General features: G+C 33.9%; 1 protein-coding gene and 1 long non-coding RNA gene across 6 annotated transcripts in view; one reads left to right on the plus strand and one right to left on the minus strand.

The window, feature by feature from the left end:
* Positions 1-2,970: 2,970 nt before the first annotated feature.
* Positions 2,971-18,098, plus strand: part of LOC131936952 (protein mono-ADP-ribosyltransferase PARP4) — a 32,140-nt gene continuing 17,012 nt past the window's right edge. For 2 of the 3 annotated variants that reach the window (XM_059294094.1, XM_059294096.1), the window contains exons 1-25: positions 2,971-3,318; positions 3,589-3,799; positions 3,968-4,166; positions 4,335-4,480; positions 4,582-4,749; positions 4,874-5,029; positions 5,221-5,355; positions 6,374-6,556; positions 6,770-6,930; positions 7,195-7,335; positions 7,451-7,549; positions 7,766-7,949; positions 8,195-8,342; positions 8,733-8,863; positions 9,304-9,528; positions 9,782-9,946; positions 10,072-10,185; positions 14,744-14,881; positions 15,097-15,283; positions 15,382-15,455; positions 15,837-16,024; positions 16,669-16,768; positions 17,172-17,342; positions 17,650-17,730; positions 17,937-18,017. In XM_059294094.1, coding sequence (XP_059150077.1) covers positions 3,671-3,799; positions 3,968-4,166; positions 4,335-4,480; positions 4,582-4,749; positions 4,874-5,029; positions 5,221-5,355; positions 6,374-6,556; positions 6,770-6,930; positions 7,195-7,335; positions 7,451-7,549; positions 7,766-7,949; positions 8,195-8,342; positions 8,733-8,863; positions 9,304-9,528; positions 9,782-9,946; positions 10,072-10,185; positions 14,744-14,881; positions 15,097-15,283; positions 15,382-15,455; positions 15,837-16,024; positions 16,669-16,768; positions 17,172-17,342; positions 17,650-17,730; positions 17,937-18,017 — 3,504 coding nt within the window. In that variant the 5' untranslated portion in view covers positions 2,971-3,318; positions 3,589-3,670. The remainder of the gene's footprint in view (positions 3,319-3,588; positions 3,800-3,967; positions 4,167-4,334; positions 4,481-4,581; positions 4,750-4,873; positions 5,030-5,220; positions 5,356-6,373; positions 6,557-6,769; positions 6,931-7,194; positions 7,336-7,450; positions 7,550-7,765; positions 7,950-8,194; positions 8,343-8,732; positions 8,864-9,303; positions 9,529-9,781; positions 9,947-10,071; positions 10,186-14,743; positions 14,882-15,096; positions 15,284-15,381; positions 15,456-15,836; positions 16,025-16,668; positions 16,769-17,171; positions 17,343-17,649; positions 17,731-17,936; positions 18,018-18,098) is intronic. The other variant, XM_059294095.1, reaches the window with a different exon arrangement.
* Positions 10,827-14,689, minus strand: LOC131936953 (uncharacterized). Of its 3 annotated transcripts, none has more exons than XR_009386133.1 (4): positions 13,236-14,689; positions 12,723-12,835; positions 12,491-12,607; positions 10,827-12,123 (listed from the first exon to the last, which is right to left on the minus strand). It is a non-coding gene; the product is annotated as an uncharacterized LOC131936953 (long non-coding RNA). The 3 variants fall into 3 exon arrangements; XR_009386132.1 differs by having other exon boundaries at positions 13,061-14,689; XR_009386131.1 differs by having other exon boundaries at positions 12,723-14,689.

An 18,098-nucleotide genomic window follows, 5' to 3' on the forward strand; every position in this document is an offset into this window, starting at 1 on the left:
TAGGCCTATCGAGTTTATGTTTGGCTTTCCTATCTTGAGTTAGAATCTTTAAGACTGGATCTATGAAGATACCATCACAATCAAAACAAACATTAGCACAAACAATTATTTATAATTTTAAGAAGTCTGATCAGTCATCCAAACCATTCTACTGTAGTTTTAAATCAATCATTGAATTTAAAAGAAAAACTCTCATTTACATGAGTTCAATTTTCTACACCTACCACCGTTTACCTTGAGTAGCAGGTGCATTAAACACGGCACTTCCTTTTTCTGTGCACATTGAACAATAAGGTCGGCTGATTTATTAAAGCAAGTAATGTTTATGTCCTTGCGCAAAAAAAAAAATATCGACTGCTGTGTTGTTGTTTTTCATGAATAGAATGACTAGGCAGTAACTTTTGAAGAAGCGTGATTTTATAAGGCATGTTTACTGTGTCCCTTCCAGACTTTTATCTCCGGGGGGCACTTGAAATTTTCGGGGGGGGGGGGGGGGGGGAGGGGGTAGACTTTCTTTGGGGGGGGGGGGGGGCGAAAACTGTTAAAAGTATATATTTTCTATATAAATTATATAAATTTCATTTCGTTCGGGGGGGGGGGGGGCGGTAGAATTTTTTTCTATTCCCCCCCCCCCCCCCCCCCCCCCCCCCGAAGAGATGCATGGAAGAAACTCTGCCTGTATATGAATCTGTTTTGGAATTTTATAACACGAAAATGTGACCTTTGGGGGCAATGACAGTGAGCTCCCCCGGAGAGATGCAGTGTTTCTTCCAGACTTTATTTTCCGGGGGGGGGGGGGTGGCACTTGAAATTTCGGGGGGGGGGGGGGCGGTAGACTTTCGGGGGGGGGGGGGGGCGGACACTGTTAAAAGTATATATTTTCTATATAAATTATATACATTTCACTTCGTTCGGGGGGGGGGGGGTAGAATTTTTTCGGGGGGGGGGGGGGGGGGGGTCCCGAAGAGATGCCTGGAAGAAACTCTGGAGAGATGCCTGAAAGAACCACGGGAAATTTTAAAAGGGGGCCTTAATCATCCTCTGATCGAGATTATTGTGCATTTTTTTCGTCATTAAGTTCTGAATATTAAGGTAACATGAAATGAAGGGAATGGAAATGGTTAAATGGAGAGATACCAACAGATTCTTTTTTTAAAAATCAAACCACTACTAGAACTATTGCAACAACGTTCCTGTGGGTCGGGGGGGGGGGGGGGGAAGAAGAAACGTCCTCCTAAGTGTACGCGCCATGAGGGCAGTGTTTCTCCCAGACTTTTTTCTCCGGGGGGGCACTTGAAATCTTCGGGGGGGCGGTAAACTTTCTTCGGGGGGGCGGACACTGTTAAAAGTATATATTTTCTATATAAATTATATACATTTCATTTCGTTCGGGGGGGGGGGGGCGGTAAAAATTTTTCGGGGGGGGCTTCGCCCCCCCGAAGAGATGCCTGGAAGAAACTCTGCATGAGGGGGGGGGGGGGGTTCAAAATTGTATCTTGTACATTGTAAGCCTATAGCTATTCTATAATTGTAAGCATAGGTAGTGTAGTCCTAAATGCCTTCACAGCGATACATTTTAAAAGGGGATCATCAATGGAGAATAGGTGATCACAAGAAAAAAAGTTTTATACCTTAAATCTGTGTTGAGAAAATAGTTTTGGATTGGTATAGTATTGTGATGAGTGCGTTGTGTAGCGGTTGTGCCAGTCTTATATTGGTGTGTTGTGCTTTAGGTTGAGTTATGTTATGTTACGACTGTTGTGTTTTGTTAAGTTTTTATTATGTTGTACTTTTTTGTTGAGATTTGTGGTGTTGTATTGAGCATTATTTTTTGTAGGATGGAATCAAAGTCTAAAGGCCACCAAAGTTGACCAAACTCTGATGGGTACCTGACTTACGTTAAGAAACGTGAAGGCAGCTGGGCATATAGTGCTGACCAGACTATCCCTCCGTATGCCGAGGGCACAGAAATAAGTGAATTGTAATTCACCTGCCACGTGGGCCGCCAGGTCCGACCGAAAGGAACTTTATTGCGTTGAGCTTTTTAAACTTTTGTGAAGCCTTATTTAACGTGAATACGACGGTATTGTCGGGTGGGGGGGGGGGGGGGGGTTTAAGGTCAAAGATAGCAGCACCAGGATCGATTGCTCAGGAGACAGACATTCAGCTGAGTGGAAGAGTTGGAGGCTGCGGGTAATTGGTGTAATGTTGCATTAAAATGTAATACCATTCAAACTATAGGCCTCATTGCTAAGTACAGTCCTACAGCAGTTAAACCACTTTCGATAAAAAAACTCGATGGTGATGTGTTACAGCGCTCTTGTTAAGCTTTCACTTAGGGGTCGTCCATAAATGACGTCACACTCGTTGGGGGGAGGGGTCCATAATTTTGTAACGGTGTGATGAGGGGGGGGGGGGGTGGGGGTTCAGATGGCGTGACGTCACATTTTTGCATTATAAAATAGGAATTTAATTAAAATATTCTATGTTGACCGAGTTCAGAGAAGATTTTGGAAAAATATCGTATTTTTGTATTTATCTTATCGTATTTTAAGAACAATTCAACTGCAATTTGAGGGGGGGGGGGGGGTTGTAGTCTGAGGTGTGACGTCATTTTAGGGGTGGGGGTCTGGCTTTTTGTGACGATGTGTGAATAAGGGGAGGGGGAAGGTAAAAATCGTTCAAAAAAAGCGTGACGTCATTTATGTATGCCCCCCCCCCCTTATGCCTTATATTCACCATATTGAATACGCACTTTGACAAAGTAGTTTTATTATGAACAAAACATGCAAATAAGCATTTATGCCTATTATATTCTATAATTTTATAATCTTTAATACAATGATACACAAATAGTAAAATATGTCACCTAGAAGGAAAAAAAAATCAATGTTTTAAAAATAGAACTGGAAAAACCGATTATCCAAAAACACGGAAATGAATAAAGTTTCTAAAAATAGAAGTATGTTTACCAAGGATCTTTTCGTTTTGTTGATAAAATTAAAATATTATTAGGCCTATGCTTAGATCTAGGGCCTACCTGACAGTGACCTGCAGCGCTTGTAAATTTTAATTGTGAAATAATTAGGCCTACTAACATTAAATTAATTTTCAATTAAATTCAAGAGTTTTTCTAAATTTTTTATCTAATTTTCTTTCTTATTAACTTGAGAGCCTCTGACGATTTTACTATTTTTACGTACCCAAATGCCAAATAGTGAAATACATTTAGAATCTAGTAATTTAATATTTACTTACCTGAAAAGATAGATATTAGATTTAATTACAAAATAAAATATAGAAAACTGAAAACTGGAGGTAAATATAATAAATATGCATAATTTTTCATTGGAGGTTTAACGACCCGTTTTTTGTATTGCTTACTTTAGTATTAGTATTAGTGGTTTACAGGGTTAATCTTGGGGGAGGGGGGGGGGGGTATCCAGGCACCTTTATTTTTTTATTTAAAAAAAAGTTGAGCTTAAAGTAGGCCTACTTTTATAACAGCTTTACTAGTCATTTTCTTATTTAAGACTAATATTTTATATAATTTATTTAGTTACATTTTGTGACAAATTTGTCTTTCAGATACTGACACTGTGATACTGATAGACTACCTCCTTAGACCTTAGGCAAGTGATACTCCTTTTACTAGAATCTACTAGAAAAAATGGGAGTATATGAAGGTCTTCAGATAGCTTTGGACCTTGGTTATTCACTTAACTTTAAGAAAAAACAAGAACTCAGAAATAAAATAGTTGAAAATGGAGGAACAATAAGTTATATTGTAACTAATAAGGTAAGTTTTTAAAAATGGTCCTTATAGCCTACAATTTTACTTGCTGTACTTTATTATAACAAAAAATAATATATTGCTACTTTTAACTTTATGTTTGAGAGGCTACAGGTTTTATAAAAATATATTTATATAAAAATTGTACTGTATTGTTATGTATTATTTTGCTAGTGCCAATTTGTTGTGACAAGTGACCCAGACAAATGTGATGTATCAACCAAGTGTAGAATGGCTCTGAAGTACAAGCTTCCAGTTCTTAGACTAGAATACATTTGGGACTGTATACAAGCTGAGAAACTACTTCCTAAGAACAATTACATTGTTGGCGGAAAGAGCAAGTTTCTTGATTTCAAGTCAGGAAAAATTACAGGTGAATTATTTGAAAATTCAAATATTTCAGTTAAAATTTGTCATTTCCTTATTTTAGTTTAGATAATCATGTTTATGTAAAAAAATATAAGTCAGCACTTATTAAAATGTGTTTTTGTGTATGCATATTTATGATTTAGGTAATTTAAAAAAACAACTTTTTTTTCAGCCAGTAAACAAACAGAAAAACCTAAAAAATTTGCCAGTAAAGCTGCCTTTAATCCAAAATGTGTAAAAACTTTTCAAAACTGGGATGAAAACTTGCCATTTTTTGATGAAATAACTTATGAAGTAGCCAAGTATGCCATTTTCTGTGTAAGTAATTGTAGTATTGGTGAATCATTTATGTTTTACTCATGAAAAAACAAATGTTAAAATACTCCAGCTGTTGTTTTGTATTTCATTTTTGTATGCAGGGCTTCAACAAAGTGTCAAAAAGTGATGTATCTTACATAATTGAACTGCACACCCCTTCAGCAAGGTCAGTCCAATCTGATTCATTGAATGAAATGGATACGAGCACCTGCACTCTACAGCTTTTATATCGAGTTGTTTTCCAGAGTGGCAATACAAAAGACTTAGAGGTAATCCATCACAATTACTTAGTTTAAGAAGTTTAATTTGAGTTTGTGTGAATTAGTCTTTGTTGTTTGGATAATAAATAATAAAATTGTTTTACCACCTTTTCATTCTGTTTTGTATATTTAGGAAGGAAAGCCTGGCCATAAAGAGTTTCGCTTCTTACCTACGGCTGAACAAGCTTTGTCTGTGTTTGCTATGCTTTATAGTGACTTGGAAAACAGGTCAGACTTGTATAAATGCAAAGTTCCCATTCGTGGATTAGGATCAAGCAAATTGCAAAAGGTATTCTCAATTTTTATCCAATTTTTGTGCATTATTGTAAAATTCTGACCAAACTGTTATACTCTATAAATTTTATTTCGCATTTGTTGATTTCCAGCAGTATTAATTATTTATATTCTACTTGACTTGTTTTACCCACTTCACCATTAAAAAAACATTCATTGACTAAACTATAACTTCATCTGTGGTAGCTGATAGCAGAGACTGCCAATGTTCATGATAAATGTAGCAATGAAGTGAAAGATCTTGTTGAGCACATTTGGAGGGAAGCCATGACAGAAGTAACAGCAGTTCTAGGAGATATCAGTAGCATTAGGCTAGAACAAGTAAGTTCACTTCTGCTGGTTTGATTTCACTTGATTCATTCATCTAGTTGTTTTAAACTTTATGTTTGTAAGCAGTAGATAGTTAATATAAAACTGTGGATCTTTTGTTTTACACAGTGTACTTAAAAATATATATAATAAACAAATAATAAGTTTACCTGTTTTATAATAGGCCTATATTTAGCCATCTTTTAAAGAAACAAGTGATGCTTTCATGTAAGCTTGATAATCATCTACCATTTGTGATCTGTTTATCTTTTGTGCTCTAACATCTTAAATTGTTTGCACATAGCTTGTCTTTTGTTAGATGTTGTTTTAGTAGTTAAAAAGGTTTACAAAAATTTATCTTTGTAGTAGTTACTTTCAAAAAATTAATAAAAATAAACTTTTAAAAAATTTGCTGAAACACTTTTACATCTCAAGAAATCTAATTACAAATAACTAAATTTTTAAAGATTTAACAAGCTTTGCTATTTTGATATGAATAAAAGTTTCAGCTAGATCTAATTATGTTGTATTTCTGTTTGATTTGACTAATAAATATGGACCTCAGTTAAAGGATCTAATTGGTTAGATTTGTTAAAGGACTTCATCATGTTAACTAACAAAATAAATAAATGTTGTTTTAAAATGGAGAAAAAAATAGAAAAGAAAATTAAAATTTCACAATATTTAATTTAATTTAAATAGTTTATACATTGGAGTAATTAAATAAGTAAATATTAATTAGATGCATTTATTTTATTCTATCACATTCTTAAATACATTATCTATTGTTTTTTATATTTCATTGTATATAAAACTGATCATTTTCATTTACTAACAAACTATCAATGCATATAAGGGCAGTGAAGTTCTCCAAATAATTGTGAAAAAGCTAGATTTAGGCTTAAGAATAAAATTAGACAAATGTAGTGCCTGACCATCAGAAAAGAAAGTTGCTGTAACTCATTTAAAAATGAAATAATTCCTATTTTGTGTAAATTAACCTAAACTTCCCTCCTACAACTATCTGCAGGTGGAGAAAGCTGAAGCCATTCTGGTCAGGGTGAGGGATGCCATCAAATCATCCTCATCTGAAGAAAAAATCAAGGTACTGGTTGATGAATTCTACTCCGCTCTGTCCCACAAGAAAGACAATGCTGACATGACTAGTGTGGGTAGAAAACAGTGGCTGGTCAGAAAACAGGACATGTGCCAAGTGAGTTGCTACTACATTTTTTAAATATCCCTTATAGAGCCATGTTATATATATTTTAAATATAAATGAAGAATTATAACTATATATATATATATATATAAATATATATATATATATATATATATATATATATATATATATATATATATATATATATATATATATATATATATATATATATATATATGTAACTTAGACAACATTTGTACACAGCTTGTCAAAGACATGATTTCTGTCAGTGAGATGACTAACTTTGAGAATAGGTCTCACATAGAAGCCAAATATGCAGCACTGCGATGCCAGATCACAAACCTGAGTGGAAGTCAAAGAGAGGAAGTGGCAGACTTAGTTCACTCTACAATGGATGCTGGAAGGTAAAAGGGCATTCCTGCTTTTAGATCAGTAGTTATATAATAGTTAAAATCATTATCAAGATCAATAGACCTATAGCCTATGTTGGGCCTATGTCTACCCCACTGTATTTCATCTTTCTAGTTACTATACTCTTCACAGTATGTCATTGTTCTGGTTCTAAAACTTAAATATTATTATTGTTGCAAAATTTTCCACTGCAGTAGCAACATAACTTTGACAAAAATACTTTCACTTGAATTTAAAGAATTTCAAAAATTTTCTAGCGAGTCATCTGAAGTGAAGTTGTTGAATATCTATGAAGTATGGAGACAGGTCGAAGATATTGATTACAGACATGACATCTACCCTAAGCGTCTGCTGTTTCATTCTTCAAAAGTTGAAAATTTTGTTGGAATTTTATCACGGTAGGAAAATAGTTTAAATGTTAAAGATACTGGTATTAACAGTAGAAGGAGACCAAACTAAAGGACATTATATAATTTTCACTATAACTTGATCATCAATATACTTTGTCTGTAGGGGTCTACTTTTACCAAAAGTTGTTGTGGATGATTATGGAGGTAAACGATCCGATGTTGGAATGCTGGGAAGTGGCATATACTTTGCTAGTGAAGCTAGGTACACATTTAAATTTTGTTTCACCTTAGCTGGATCAGTCTAAATACTAGGAGAAACTTCATTAAAAATTTAGCTTAACTATTTTATTTTAATGCTTCATTATTTGGTACTAGATTAAATGTTTATTTAACACATTCAATATCAAAGTGTTAATTTTTAAAAATCAGTTATCTTTGGTTAAGAGAAATAGTCAGAAATCAAATATGTTTTCACCAGCACCAGTGTCCGCTACTCTTCACCAAGTCAGACCAAAGGGTCAAGGCTGCTGTTGATTAACGAGGTGGCATTAGGAAACTGTAAAGATTTTAATGTGTACAACACAGAACTGGTGGCGCCACCTGATGGGTATGATAGTACTCATGGTGTCAGTCAAAAATGGGACAAATCATCCACGTTTAAGGTGGGTGAAAATGATCCAACATTTATTTTTTGCAGATTTCTTACTATTTCGTACCTCATAAATTATGTTTATTTTAATAACTAAAGACATATATTTATAACTGTGCTTAGTTTTGTATAACTTCTTCCTAATAAAAATGTGCTTTAATTAGTTTCAAGATGTCATTGGAGGTAGAATATTGAGAAAATCCAACATTTATAAAGCCTTTTTACTGAAATTTACTTTTGATTTGTTGTGTTGAATAGAATGATGAATATGTTGTGTACTCTACAAACCAACAAAGAATTCGCTACATTGTGGAATTCACCATCAAAGACGATTTAATCAAGCCAAACATAGAACCCATTGTAGCTATTGACACAAATATTTTGACAGACGCAGTAGAAAGCACAAGTAATATTTTAGTTTCATCTTTTAATAATAATATGAGAAATTATATGTAATCACATTTTATCTCTTATAATATTTATTGTAGTATTCTAGTGTGGGTATAGATGATAAACAACTCAGATATATTGAACACCATTAGCTTTATTCTTTATTTGACTCTTTATGGATGGTGTCCAGATGAAAAATGATCATTTAACTCTGTTCATAAAAATCACCTAACAACAACAACAGGGGGGGGGGGGGGGGTGCTACTTTGCACATGACTTTATGTAAGTTAGTTTCCTTGTATATTTTCACATAGCAGCCACTAACAAAGCATAAACATTTTTTAGATAATGTCTAAAATGTTTAAAATACTTTCAAATCACTTAAAATCAATAACAAAAATTGTAGCCATACATGATGTGGTTGATGTTGGTGACCCCATGTCGAAGGTCAAGCCTGGGCTGATTGGAACTGGTAATGTGGAAGTTGAGATGAGAGCAGTCCACATCAGAGCACAACTTGTAGACCTGGCTGCCCAGGTAAAGATAGTTACCTCATTTTTTCAGAGTAAATTCACATTTTTCTCCTGTTCATTAAAAAAATGAAGTCTGAGGATGTTGACTTGGCCTAAAGTTGTATTAAACAATTTTTTTGTTCTGGTTTAGAAGTTCCATTTATGTTAATGTTTTGTTTATAAGATTTAAAATACATCTTGCTGTTAACTTACATGTAAGCAACAGATGCTCAGTTTTAAATGTTTTACCATTTACTAGCTTGAGCAGTGAGATATCTCTATGTAGTTTTAAATGATTCATAAAATTAAAAATACGTTTTGTATTTAGTTCACCTGGGCAGCAACATAGAATCCTCTTTGGTTTTGAATATTTCATAAAATCTAAAATATGGATTCATGTAAATATGCCTGTGCAGTGACAGATCCCTCTATGCAGAAAATCTGATACAGTGCACCATTTCACAGGTGGTGGTGCTGCAAGAGTACCACAACAACAGCAGCCAGCCCATAGAAGCCAAGTACGTCTTCCCTCTTGATGATGCCGCTGCTGTGTGTGGTTTTGAGGCTTTCATCAATGGCAAACACATTGTGGGGGAGGTCAAAGAAAAGGAAGTTGCCCATAAAGAGTACAAGCAGGCTATCAGTGAGGGTCATGGAGCTTATTTAATGGATCAGGATGAGGAAACACCAGTAGGTTCTGTCTAAATATAGAACGAAATAATGTAAAATACAATAATGTAAAAATAATGTAACAACTGCATGTAGTTAAATACAAATTTAGTAAAACAAGTTTAAAAATTTTAAGTCTATAAATATTTAGTAATTAATATTTTATTATAGGTCTACTGAAATAAAAATATTTTGTTTGAAAAATGTTGTCTGTCAGTTAAACTTGTAAAAGAATGTTTTGGTCCCACTTCTAAACAAGTTTGTTTTGTTTTAGGATGTGTTTACAGTGAGTGTTGGCAACCTGCCAGCCGGGGCCTGTGTGTTAATTAAAATCACCTACGTGGCAGAGCTGCAAGTTGAAGACGGTCTCATCAGTTTTAGACTTCCTGCAGCTGTGGCCCCATGGAAGGAGACATCTGCTCTTAAAAATTCAACACAGGTATGGCCTTCCTGGTTCAGATTAAATATTTACTTTTCCAAAAATAATTTTTTCTTCTGTTATTAACATATATATGTACTTAAAAATGTAGATAAAAAATTGGTCAAATTCCTTTTTTTTACCAGGAGATTTTAAAAAGTCACAAAATGTCAGCCTCTAAAACCACAGTTCAAGTCTCTGTAGAAATGCCATTTGAAATAAGAAGCCTAAAGTGTCCTACACACAAGATCAGAGTTAAGGTAAGTGAACTTTACAAGTTTTTGAATTAGTAACCATGGTACATTACTGAGGAGTTATCTATTACCCAGTCAGCACACATATATTGGCCCAATATTGGCTAAACATTGGTTACCAATATTGGCTACATCTTGGTGCAACATTGGCTTAACCTTGGCGAAACATTGGTAGTGAAACTCGGCATGATGTTGGCGCAATGTTGGCACAATATTGGCTATATCCCGGCTACATATTGGCCCAACATTGGCTAGATCTTGGCCAAATATTGGCTATATCCCGGCTACATATTGGCCCAACATTGGCTATATCCCGGCTACATATTGGCCCAATATTGGCTACATCTTGGCTCAATATTGGCTATATCTTGGCCCAATATTGTCTATATCATGGTTACATCTTGGCCCAATATTGGCTACATCTTGGCTCAATAATGGCTATATCTTGGCCCAATATTGGCTATACCTTGGCTCATCCTGTATTATATCCTGGCTACATCTTGGCCCAATAATGGCTATATCTCGGCTATACCTTGGCTCAGCCTGTATTATATCCTGGCTACATCTTGGCTCAAATTTTTATTTTTAGCATACAAAAAAATCCATTCTCATATCAGTCATAATATTTACAAAGGTAATTTCAAAATGTGAAAGAAATTTTAATCAAAATGTAGTAAAGCAGCAATACATACACAAGAACTGCTCATCTATTAAAATCTGTATTATACCATCCATTCAATTGTAAGAAAATTATAACTATACTATAAAGTATTGATTGAAAAAGAATAAGTAAATTATAGTGTAGTAACTTTCATTTTGACTTTTATACAAACAAATTAAAACAAATATACAAAACATTTTCATATAATGTAACAGATGTTAAGCAGGCCTACAGTTTAAATTAAACTAATGTAAAAAACTTAATTTACTGTACAAGAATACAGAAGCTGTCTTGTACTATGATACGTAAACATAACATTAAAAATAAAAAGTATAAAATATTTGTCTAACAACATTTAATTGCATAGCTCGTTTAAGTATTCTAATTAAGGTTTACATTTTAATGCTGGACCAGTCTGCCTTGTCCATAAATAACAGAACGAAAATATGTTCAGGATCTCTAGATTATAATTGTGGTTAAATAGTGTTGAAATGAATGCCATTGTGTATACAAAATGTACAATCTTTCAAAAGACAGATGGTTCGAGGGTTTATACGCATTGTGTAGAACAGGAATATCACTGCGATATTTAATAAATGTTTTTTTGTCTCGAGTATGAGGTATTTAATTATAGCAAACTGAATATATATTAATTTACTTCATTAATTAGAAATAAATATCACCAGCAGAAGTATTGTCAATACAAATGTTGCAAGCTTTTTTCAGATTGTACAGTGAAACTAAATAATGAAAGAAATTTGCAACTAATTCTTTAAAGAAAAAAATGTCAATTGTATATTTCATTTAGGGCATTAAATCTACACTAAACATACATACAATGCCAACTTAAATTATTATATTATTACAAAAGGAAACAATTTATTAATTTAAAATCAGCATTGTTCTTAGACTATTTTGGTAAGAGCATCTTTTCTTTTCATTAAGCACTTAAATGCAATATGTATTAAACTGTTAACCTGATCCATCTGATCAAATTTTTTTTTTTAAATCTGATCTAAAATTATTACGAAAATCACTGTTGTCCTCATTCTTGTGGACCCTTGTGGAGCTGAGAGACACAACCACACCTCTCTATTTTTATACTTGGTTTTAGGAGATTCCCCAAAGTTGTGTCCATAACACTCTGCCTGCTTGTGTTTTGTTGGTTTCTGATATTTTCCATGTTTGTTTTGGATAACAAACTTTCTCTTTCCTTTGGGATTCAAATCCAATAAAAGCCTGGTTGTTGATTTGTGCAAGGTATGTCATAATCCATCCACATTCTAAAAAAGAAAAGTTACACACTAAAAGTCATTTATGAAATAATTACAACCATACACTGCTCATTTTGCACTAAATTTATTATGTTTATTTTATTTTGCACTGCACTGAACATACAACAAGAAGCCCCTAACATCATGTTTGCTACCTTGTAACGATATATTATATAGGTATAAAGACTGGTGGTCTGGGGTGTTCATGCTACCCAGGTAACACTTATACTGCATATATATATATATATATATATATATATATATATATATATATATATATATATATATATATATATATTTATAAACAAAAGTGAAAAAAAAAGACCTGGTAATAAAAAAAATAATAGTATGTATATAAATATTATAAACCCCTTACCCTATGTCTCTGAGCTAAGAAGGTGCCAGACAATTTTTGAGCAATTTCATCAACTTTATCAATTCAGTAATTGAACGATTAGACCCTTCAGAGTGACCCAGAAGTAATGCTTGTGGTCTGAAATTATTTTACTAATATCAGTAAAGGCATTAACTACACATGCTGATCATTAAATGCAAGCAAAAAATACTAAATGAATATTATTATTCACTTTGAAACAATGTAAACTTACAGTTATTAAGTGTTAAGAACATTTAGTCATCTTCTGGTGTAGCCAGTATTTGGTGAAGTATCAAGATTGATATATCTCCAGTGGGCTGATTGATATACACAACACCTGGAGGCCTGAAAATAAATGGCATTCTTAGTTATTAAATATAATAATAAAATGAGTGAGTGATACAATAAATGATAGCCAGATTAGATACTAATTTTTAAGTATCTCTGTTTATTTGATCTCTGTATATAAAGGATTGTGTAGTCAACACTATATCTAGCCACCTTTTTTATTTCATAGTCTTAAATTGGGTATATATCAGACTTAGGTGAACTGATGAATGTACTACTAACTTGGCTTTATGTTTAGCAATAGTGTCCTCAACCATTTGCCTACTCTGTCCTCTATATGATAATATGAGTAGTGTTGATCATTAAGTATGGCTTACTAATAGTACCATCTTATCGCTGTTGGTCATGAAATTAAGTGTTGCTCTGAGGTCTCCACACTACTATTTACACAACTTACATATTATTCATCAAAACATGCATTAGACTGGAATCCCCAGGGAAAAAGGAGGGTGGGCCGGCCAAGGAAAACATGGAAGAGAACGGTTGAGGAGGAGGCAAAAACAGCTGGGCTCTCATGGGCACAGATTAGAGGAGCAGCCCAAAACCAAGTCCGCTGGAGATGTGTGGTTGCAGCCCTTTGCTCCCCAGGGGCCACAAAGGAGTGATGATGATGACATCTTATTCTCCCATAGGGAGCTGTAACAGTAATAGAAATTTGAATGACAATCTTGAATCAATTTAGAATTCTAGTTGACTAATTTTTTTTCAAAATTAATACCTATCAAAATACACTGTTTAACATGTAGAAATTTGTTCTATAATTGTGTCTACTGTTCCTCTCTCTCTCTCTCTCTCTCTCTGAATTAATTAATAAAGACAGTTTCAAATCCTTACACAAATAGGCCTAGAACAATAAAATTAAGTTTTTAAAAAAGTTAAAGTGAATGATTATTTATTAATTTATAAACATTTAAGCCCCCCCCCCCTTTCCCTGTGCGTGATAATTATACCTAAAGTTGAAAACCAATAAATACATCGATCTATCAATAATCAATATAACCCCAAACGTACTTGCATACTTTTCAATACAAAAAAAAGTGCTGTCAAAATTAACCGCCCTCTGATTACGATTTTTAGTTATTTAGTATTATTAGAATCTAGATCTATCTAGATCTATCATTAAGGAGATTATTGTAAAATGTAATTATAGCCTAATGCCAAAATAAACAGAATATAGACTCTAGTATTATTAATATATAGATCTAGACTAGATCTAGGCTCATTTTATTACCTCAAATAAACTACCTTTTATAACTTTTATTTGATGACTTAGGCCCATAAAGTTAAAGTTTCCAACAAAAAAATACGAGTTTTCCAGATTCTGCATAAATACAGTTATACTACTTCTCACTGTTGAACTAAAATGGCTACAGTGGGCCTACCTGTTTTACTGTGACTGGATACAAAGTCTTTTGTTAAGAAAAATGGCGCAGGACCGGGATGCTGGCTTGCGAACAATAGGAAGGAATGTGAACAAAGGGACAATGGGCGACAGGGGGCCGGTGGCAGTAGCGCACACAATTTTAAAAAGATTAACAAAATGTTTAACACATGCAACGTAGTCTGTTATTGATGCTATGTTTACATTAGAGCATGATATTAAAAGATAAATTAATTTTAGTTAACATATATTAAGTTTAACAAGCATATTTAACTAAAATTTCTGCAGTGAATCCATAAATCAGTGTAATCTTGGCAGCCAAGGTAAAAACGGTTAAATATCAAGGTATCAAGGGATGCAAGCATGTACAAATCTTGGCTGTACCCTGGCGTAAGCTTGTCCAATGTTTGGCCATGATTACAACATTGGGCCAAGGTTGGGCCGACCCTGGTATTACATACTGTGTTAGCTGGGTACATGCATAGGTCTATATAGTGTTCCAACTGTACATCCTCTATTCCCAGCAAACTGCATCTAAAGCATTTGTTGAGATGGTGCGGCTTCAAAACTTTGGCTCTGGGTTCCAGCTGTTGATTGGTCTGGCAGAGATCCATGTTCCCCGCATGTGGGTTGAGAGGCTGCCAGAAGACCCACGGCACCAGGTTAATATTGCTTTGATGTGCATTGGGTACATTTGTTTATCTGATCACTAGTAGCTGATCATGTTTTGTTCATTGCTTAACTGGTACCTAGGTAATCATATTTCATTCGTGAGTTCAATTTGAAAAAAAAAAATTTGACAAAAAGCATAATTTTTAACCAAAAACCTGTGCGTAAAGAGCAAATGTTCATTAATTTAATGTTTTGATTTGACCAGGCCTGCATGTTGACATTCTTTCCTGAGTTTGAGTCCTCTGAAATATCTGAAGGGGAGATCATTCTAATGCTGGACACATCAAACTCAATGACTGGCCCTGCCCTGACTGAAGCCAAAAAGGTGGCGCTGCTTATGCTGAAATTCATCCCTGCAGGATGGAAGTTTAATGTTGTTGAGTTTGGATCAGGTGAAAAATATTCACGTTTTTTTGTATGCATTATAATTTTACGATGTTAATTAATTATAATAATGTTTGTTTTAAAATTCTTTTTGGTAAACTTACAGATCATGCAGAGCTTTTCCCTGCACCAAAATTAAAAAATGATGACACTGTGAAAGTTGCCACAGAATTTATACAGGTGATTAATTAAAAACTCTGCTCCCAAAAAACTGTGATACAAAACTGTTTCTTCAACTTTTTGAAATAACTGATAAATAAACACTTTGTGCCCTAGTTGTAATGTGTGTTCTAACTAGATTATATTTTGAGGTACTAAAATAGTTTGGTTGGAACCAATATGGTAGATCTATATCATTATATTAATTTTTTATATTTCACACTTTCTTGTGGCCAGGTATTTAGTGGTGTTTTAATGGTACAATTTAGATTCCCTACCATCTTAATTAAATGTAGTATTTTCAATGTCAATACAAACCCTAGCCTAAACCTTTATGGTTAAATATTATTGCTAGCATTGCTATAGATTTGACTACTACTAAATATTTGTTAACCTTCTCAGATGTCCAGAGCTGATAAAGGCAACACTGAAGTAATCCGCCCTCTGCGGTCCTTGTTTTTGTTGCCCTACTCTGAGAGCCAGAGAAATGTTTTCCTGATATCTGATGGCCACATCAACAATGATAGCGTAGTTTTGAGGGCAGCTCGCCTCAACTCCACTCATACAAGAATCTTCACATTCGGTGTCAGGTAATTTTTTCATATCTTTAAATTGGATTTTCATTTAAGGTAATAGGAATCTTTCTATCTATCATGTTAATGACTATATTTCTTTTTAAAACAAAATTATATCTGTATCTGTTTATCTATATATAAAAACGGTTTGTTTGTATATTCTATTAGATATCTTAATATCTGAGTGAAATTAGTTGTTTCACCCATATTATTTCTGAAAAAGTAAAATCATTTTTGAAAATAAATTATACGATTTTTTAAAAAGCAAATTTTTTCTTTTCAGTTCTTGTTTTTATTTTCCTTTCACTGTTCAGAAAAATTTTGCTTTGCACCCCATTTTGCTGCATTTCCTGTAAATAAATAAAGGGCTTTTAAATGATATAAGATGACATATAAACTCTTGAAATTTTCAGTCATATCTTATTAATTAATTTGTAATGTCATGTAACTTAGTGTTTTTAGTGTCCCTTAAAAGTTATACTTTTGTCATGTATTTTTTTGTTTCAGTGCCACATGCAACAGTTATACTTATGACACATATTTTGTTGTTTTCAGTGCCACTTGAAACAGTTAAACTTTTTTATGTCATGTATTTTTTTGTTTTCAGTGCCACTTGAAACAGTTAAACTTTTTTATGTCATGTATTTTTTTGTTTTCAGTGCCACTTGCAACAGTTATACTCTCAAAGCTTTAGCTAGAGTCTCTGGTGGAGCATTTGAATATTTTGACAGCAAGACCAAGTCCAAGTGGGAGTCTAAGGTACAACTGGATACTTTTGACATGATACACATGTATCCACATACTCATAATAGATGTATAGCCACATACATATATCTGTATGATCCACATGCAGCCACATACACATATCTGCAATATGCATGTAGGTACATAAACATATCTGCATGATAGATGTATAGCCACATAGACATATTTGCCTGTACACATTCAGCCCTAAAATATAGATATGTGTAGCCTCATACAGTGTAACAGCATACATGTATAGTCATGTACACATAAAGACACACATAAAGATGTGTATGCAAGTAGACATTCACACATGTAGCCTAAACACATGTAGCTATGTATACATGTAGCCTAATTGATCATGACACTTTTAACATCTGATAATGTAACCATGTTAAAGACTTTTTAAACTCCCCAGGTGAAGAGCCAGGTGAGTAAAGCTGGCCAACCCGGCCTGACATCCGTCTCTGTCCAGTGGCAGCAGTATGACGACAACCTGCCACCCCCAGTACAAGCGCCTCAACAAATCACTGCCATGTTCAGTGGCTCACGCCAAGTCATTTATGGATTTGTACCCAATTGCACCATGGTAAGCTTTTTAAAACTTAGGCATGGAACTAGGCATAGATAGAATTTGAGAGAGTGATACAATGAGGTTGTATTCCAGATGTGTTTATTGGATGTTTTAGCATCTTAAAATAAGAAACTTAGACCTGACATTTAGTAACTTCACTTTCCTACATTTGAGAAGATTGCTCAAGTTGTGGACTAACAGCTAATGGTTCAATATAGAGCCACTGGAGGTGTTTTCTCACGGTTTTCTCTTGTTCTAAACTCAAAAGGGCAGTAACTGATATATGGTTAACAGCACACTAACTCTTTCTTATTCCAATTAGGCCACACTAAAAGCAAACGTTGGAGGGGAGGAAGCTTCAACTGTTGTCTCGACATCAGAACTCTCCATAACAGAAGGAAAGGTATGATTACTTCAGTTGGCTTAAATTGAGCTTGTATAGATTAATATTTGTAATATTACATTGTTTTCCATAATAACAAATAGGAAAGCCAAAGATTATTAAAATATTATCTTTAGTTCTGATATAGTAGTAAAATATTTTTGGAAAGACTGTAAGCAGAAATTAGTCTTATCTCAAATGTTATGAGGTTTTATGTTGAATTACAGATTGTTCATCGGTTAACAGCAAGGGCAGTAATCAGAGACTGGGAGGACGGAGTTTTGTCAGATGATAGAACTGGACATGAGGTGAGGCCCGTTTTTTAAATTTAAAAGCTAATTTGTTTATTTCGTTAAAATATTTCCACTTTTTTACAAGTATGTCCTAAA

The sequence above is a fragment of the Physella acuta genome, unplaced genomic scaffold (genome assembly GCF_028476545.2).
Source record: "Physella acuta isolate Inbredline_101_S28 unplaced genomic scaffold, ASM2847654v3 ptg000197l, whole genome shotgun sequence".
In the NCBI taxonomy this organism is placed as follows: domain Eukaryota; kingdom Metazoa; phylum Mollusca; class Gastropoda; family Physidae; genus Physella; species Physella acuta.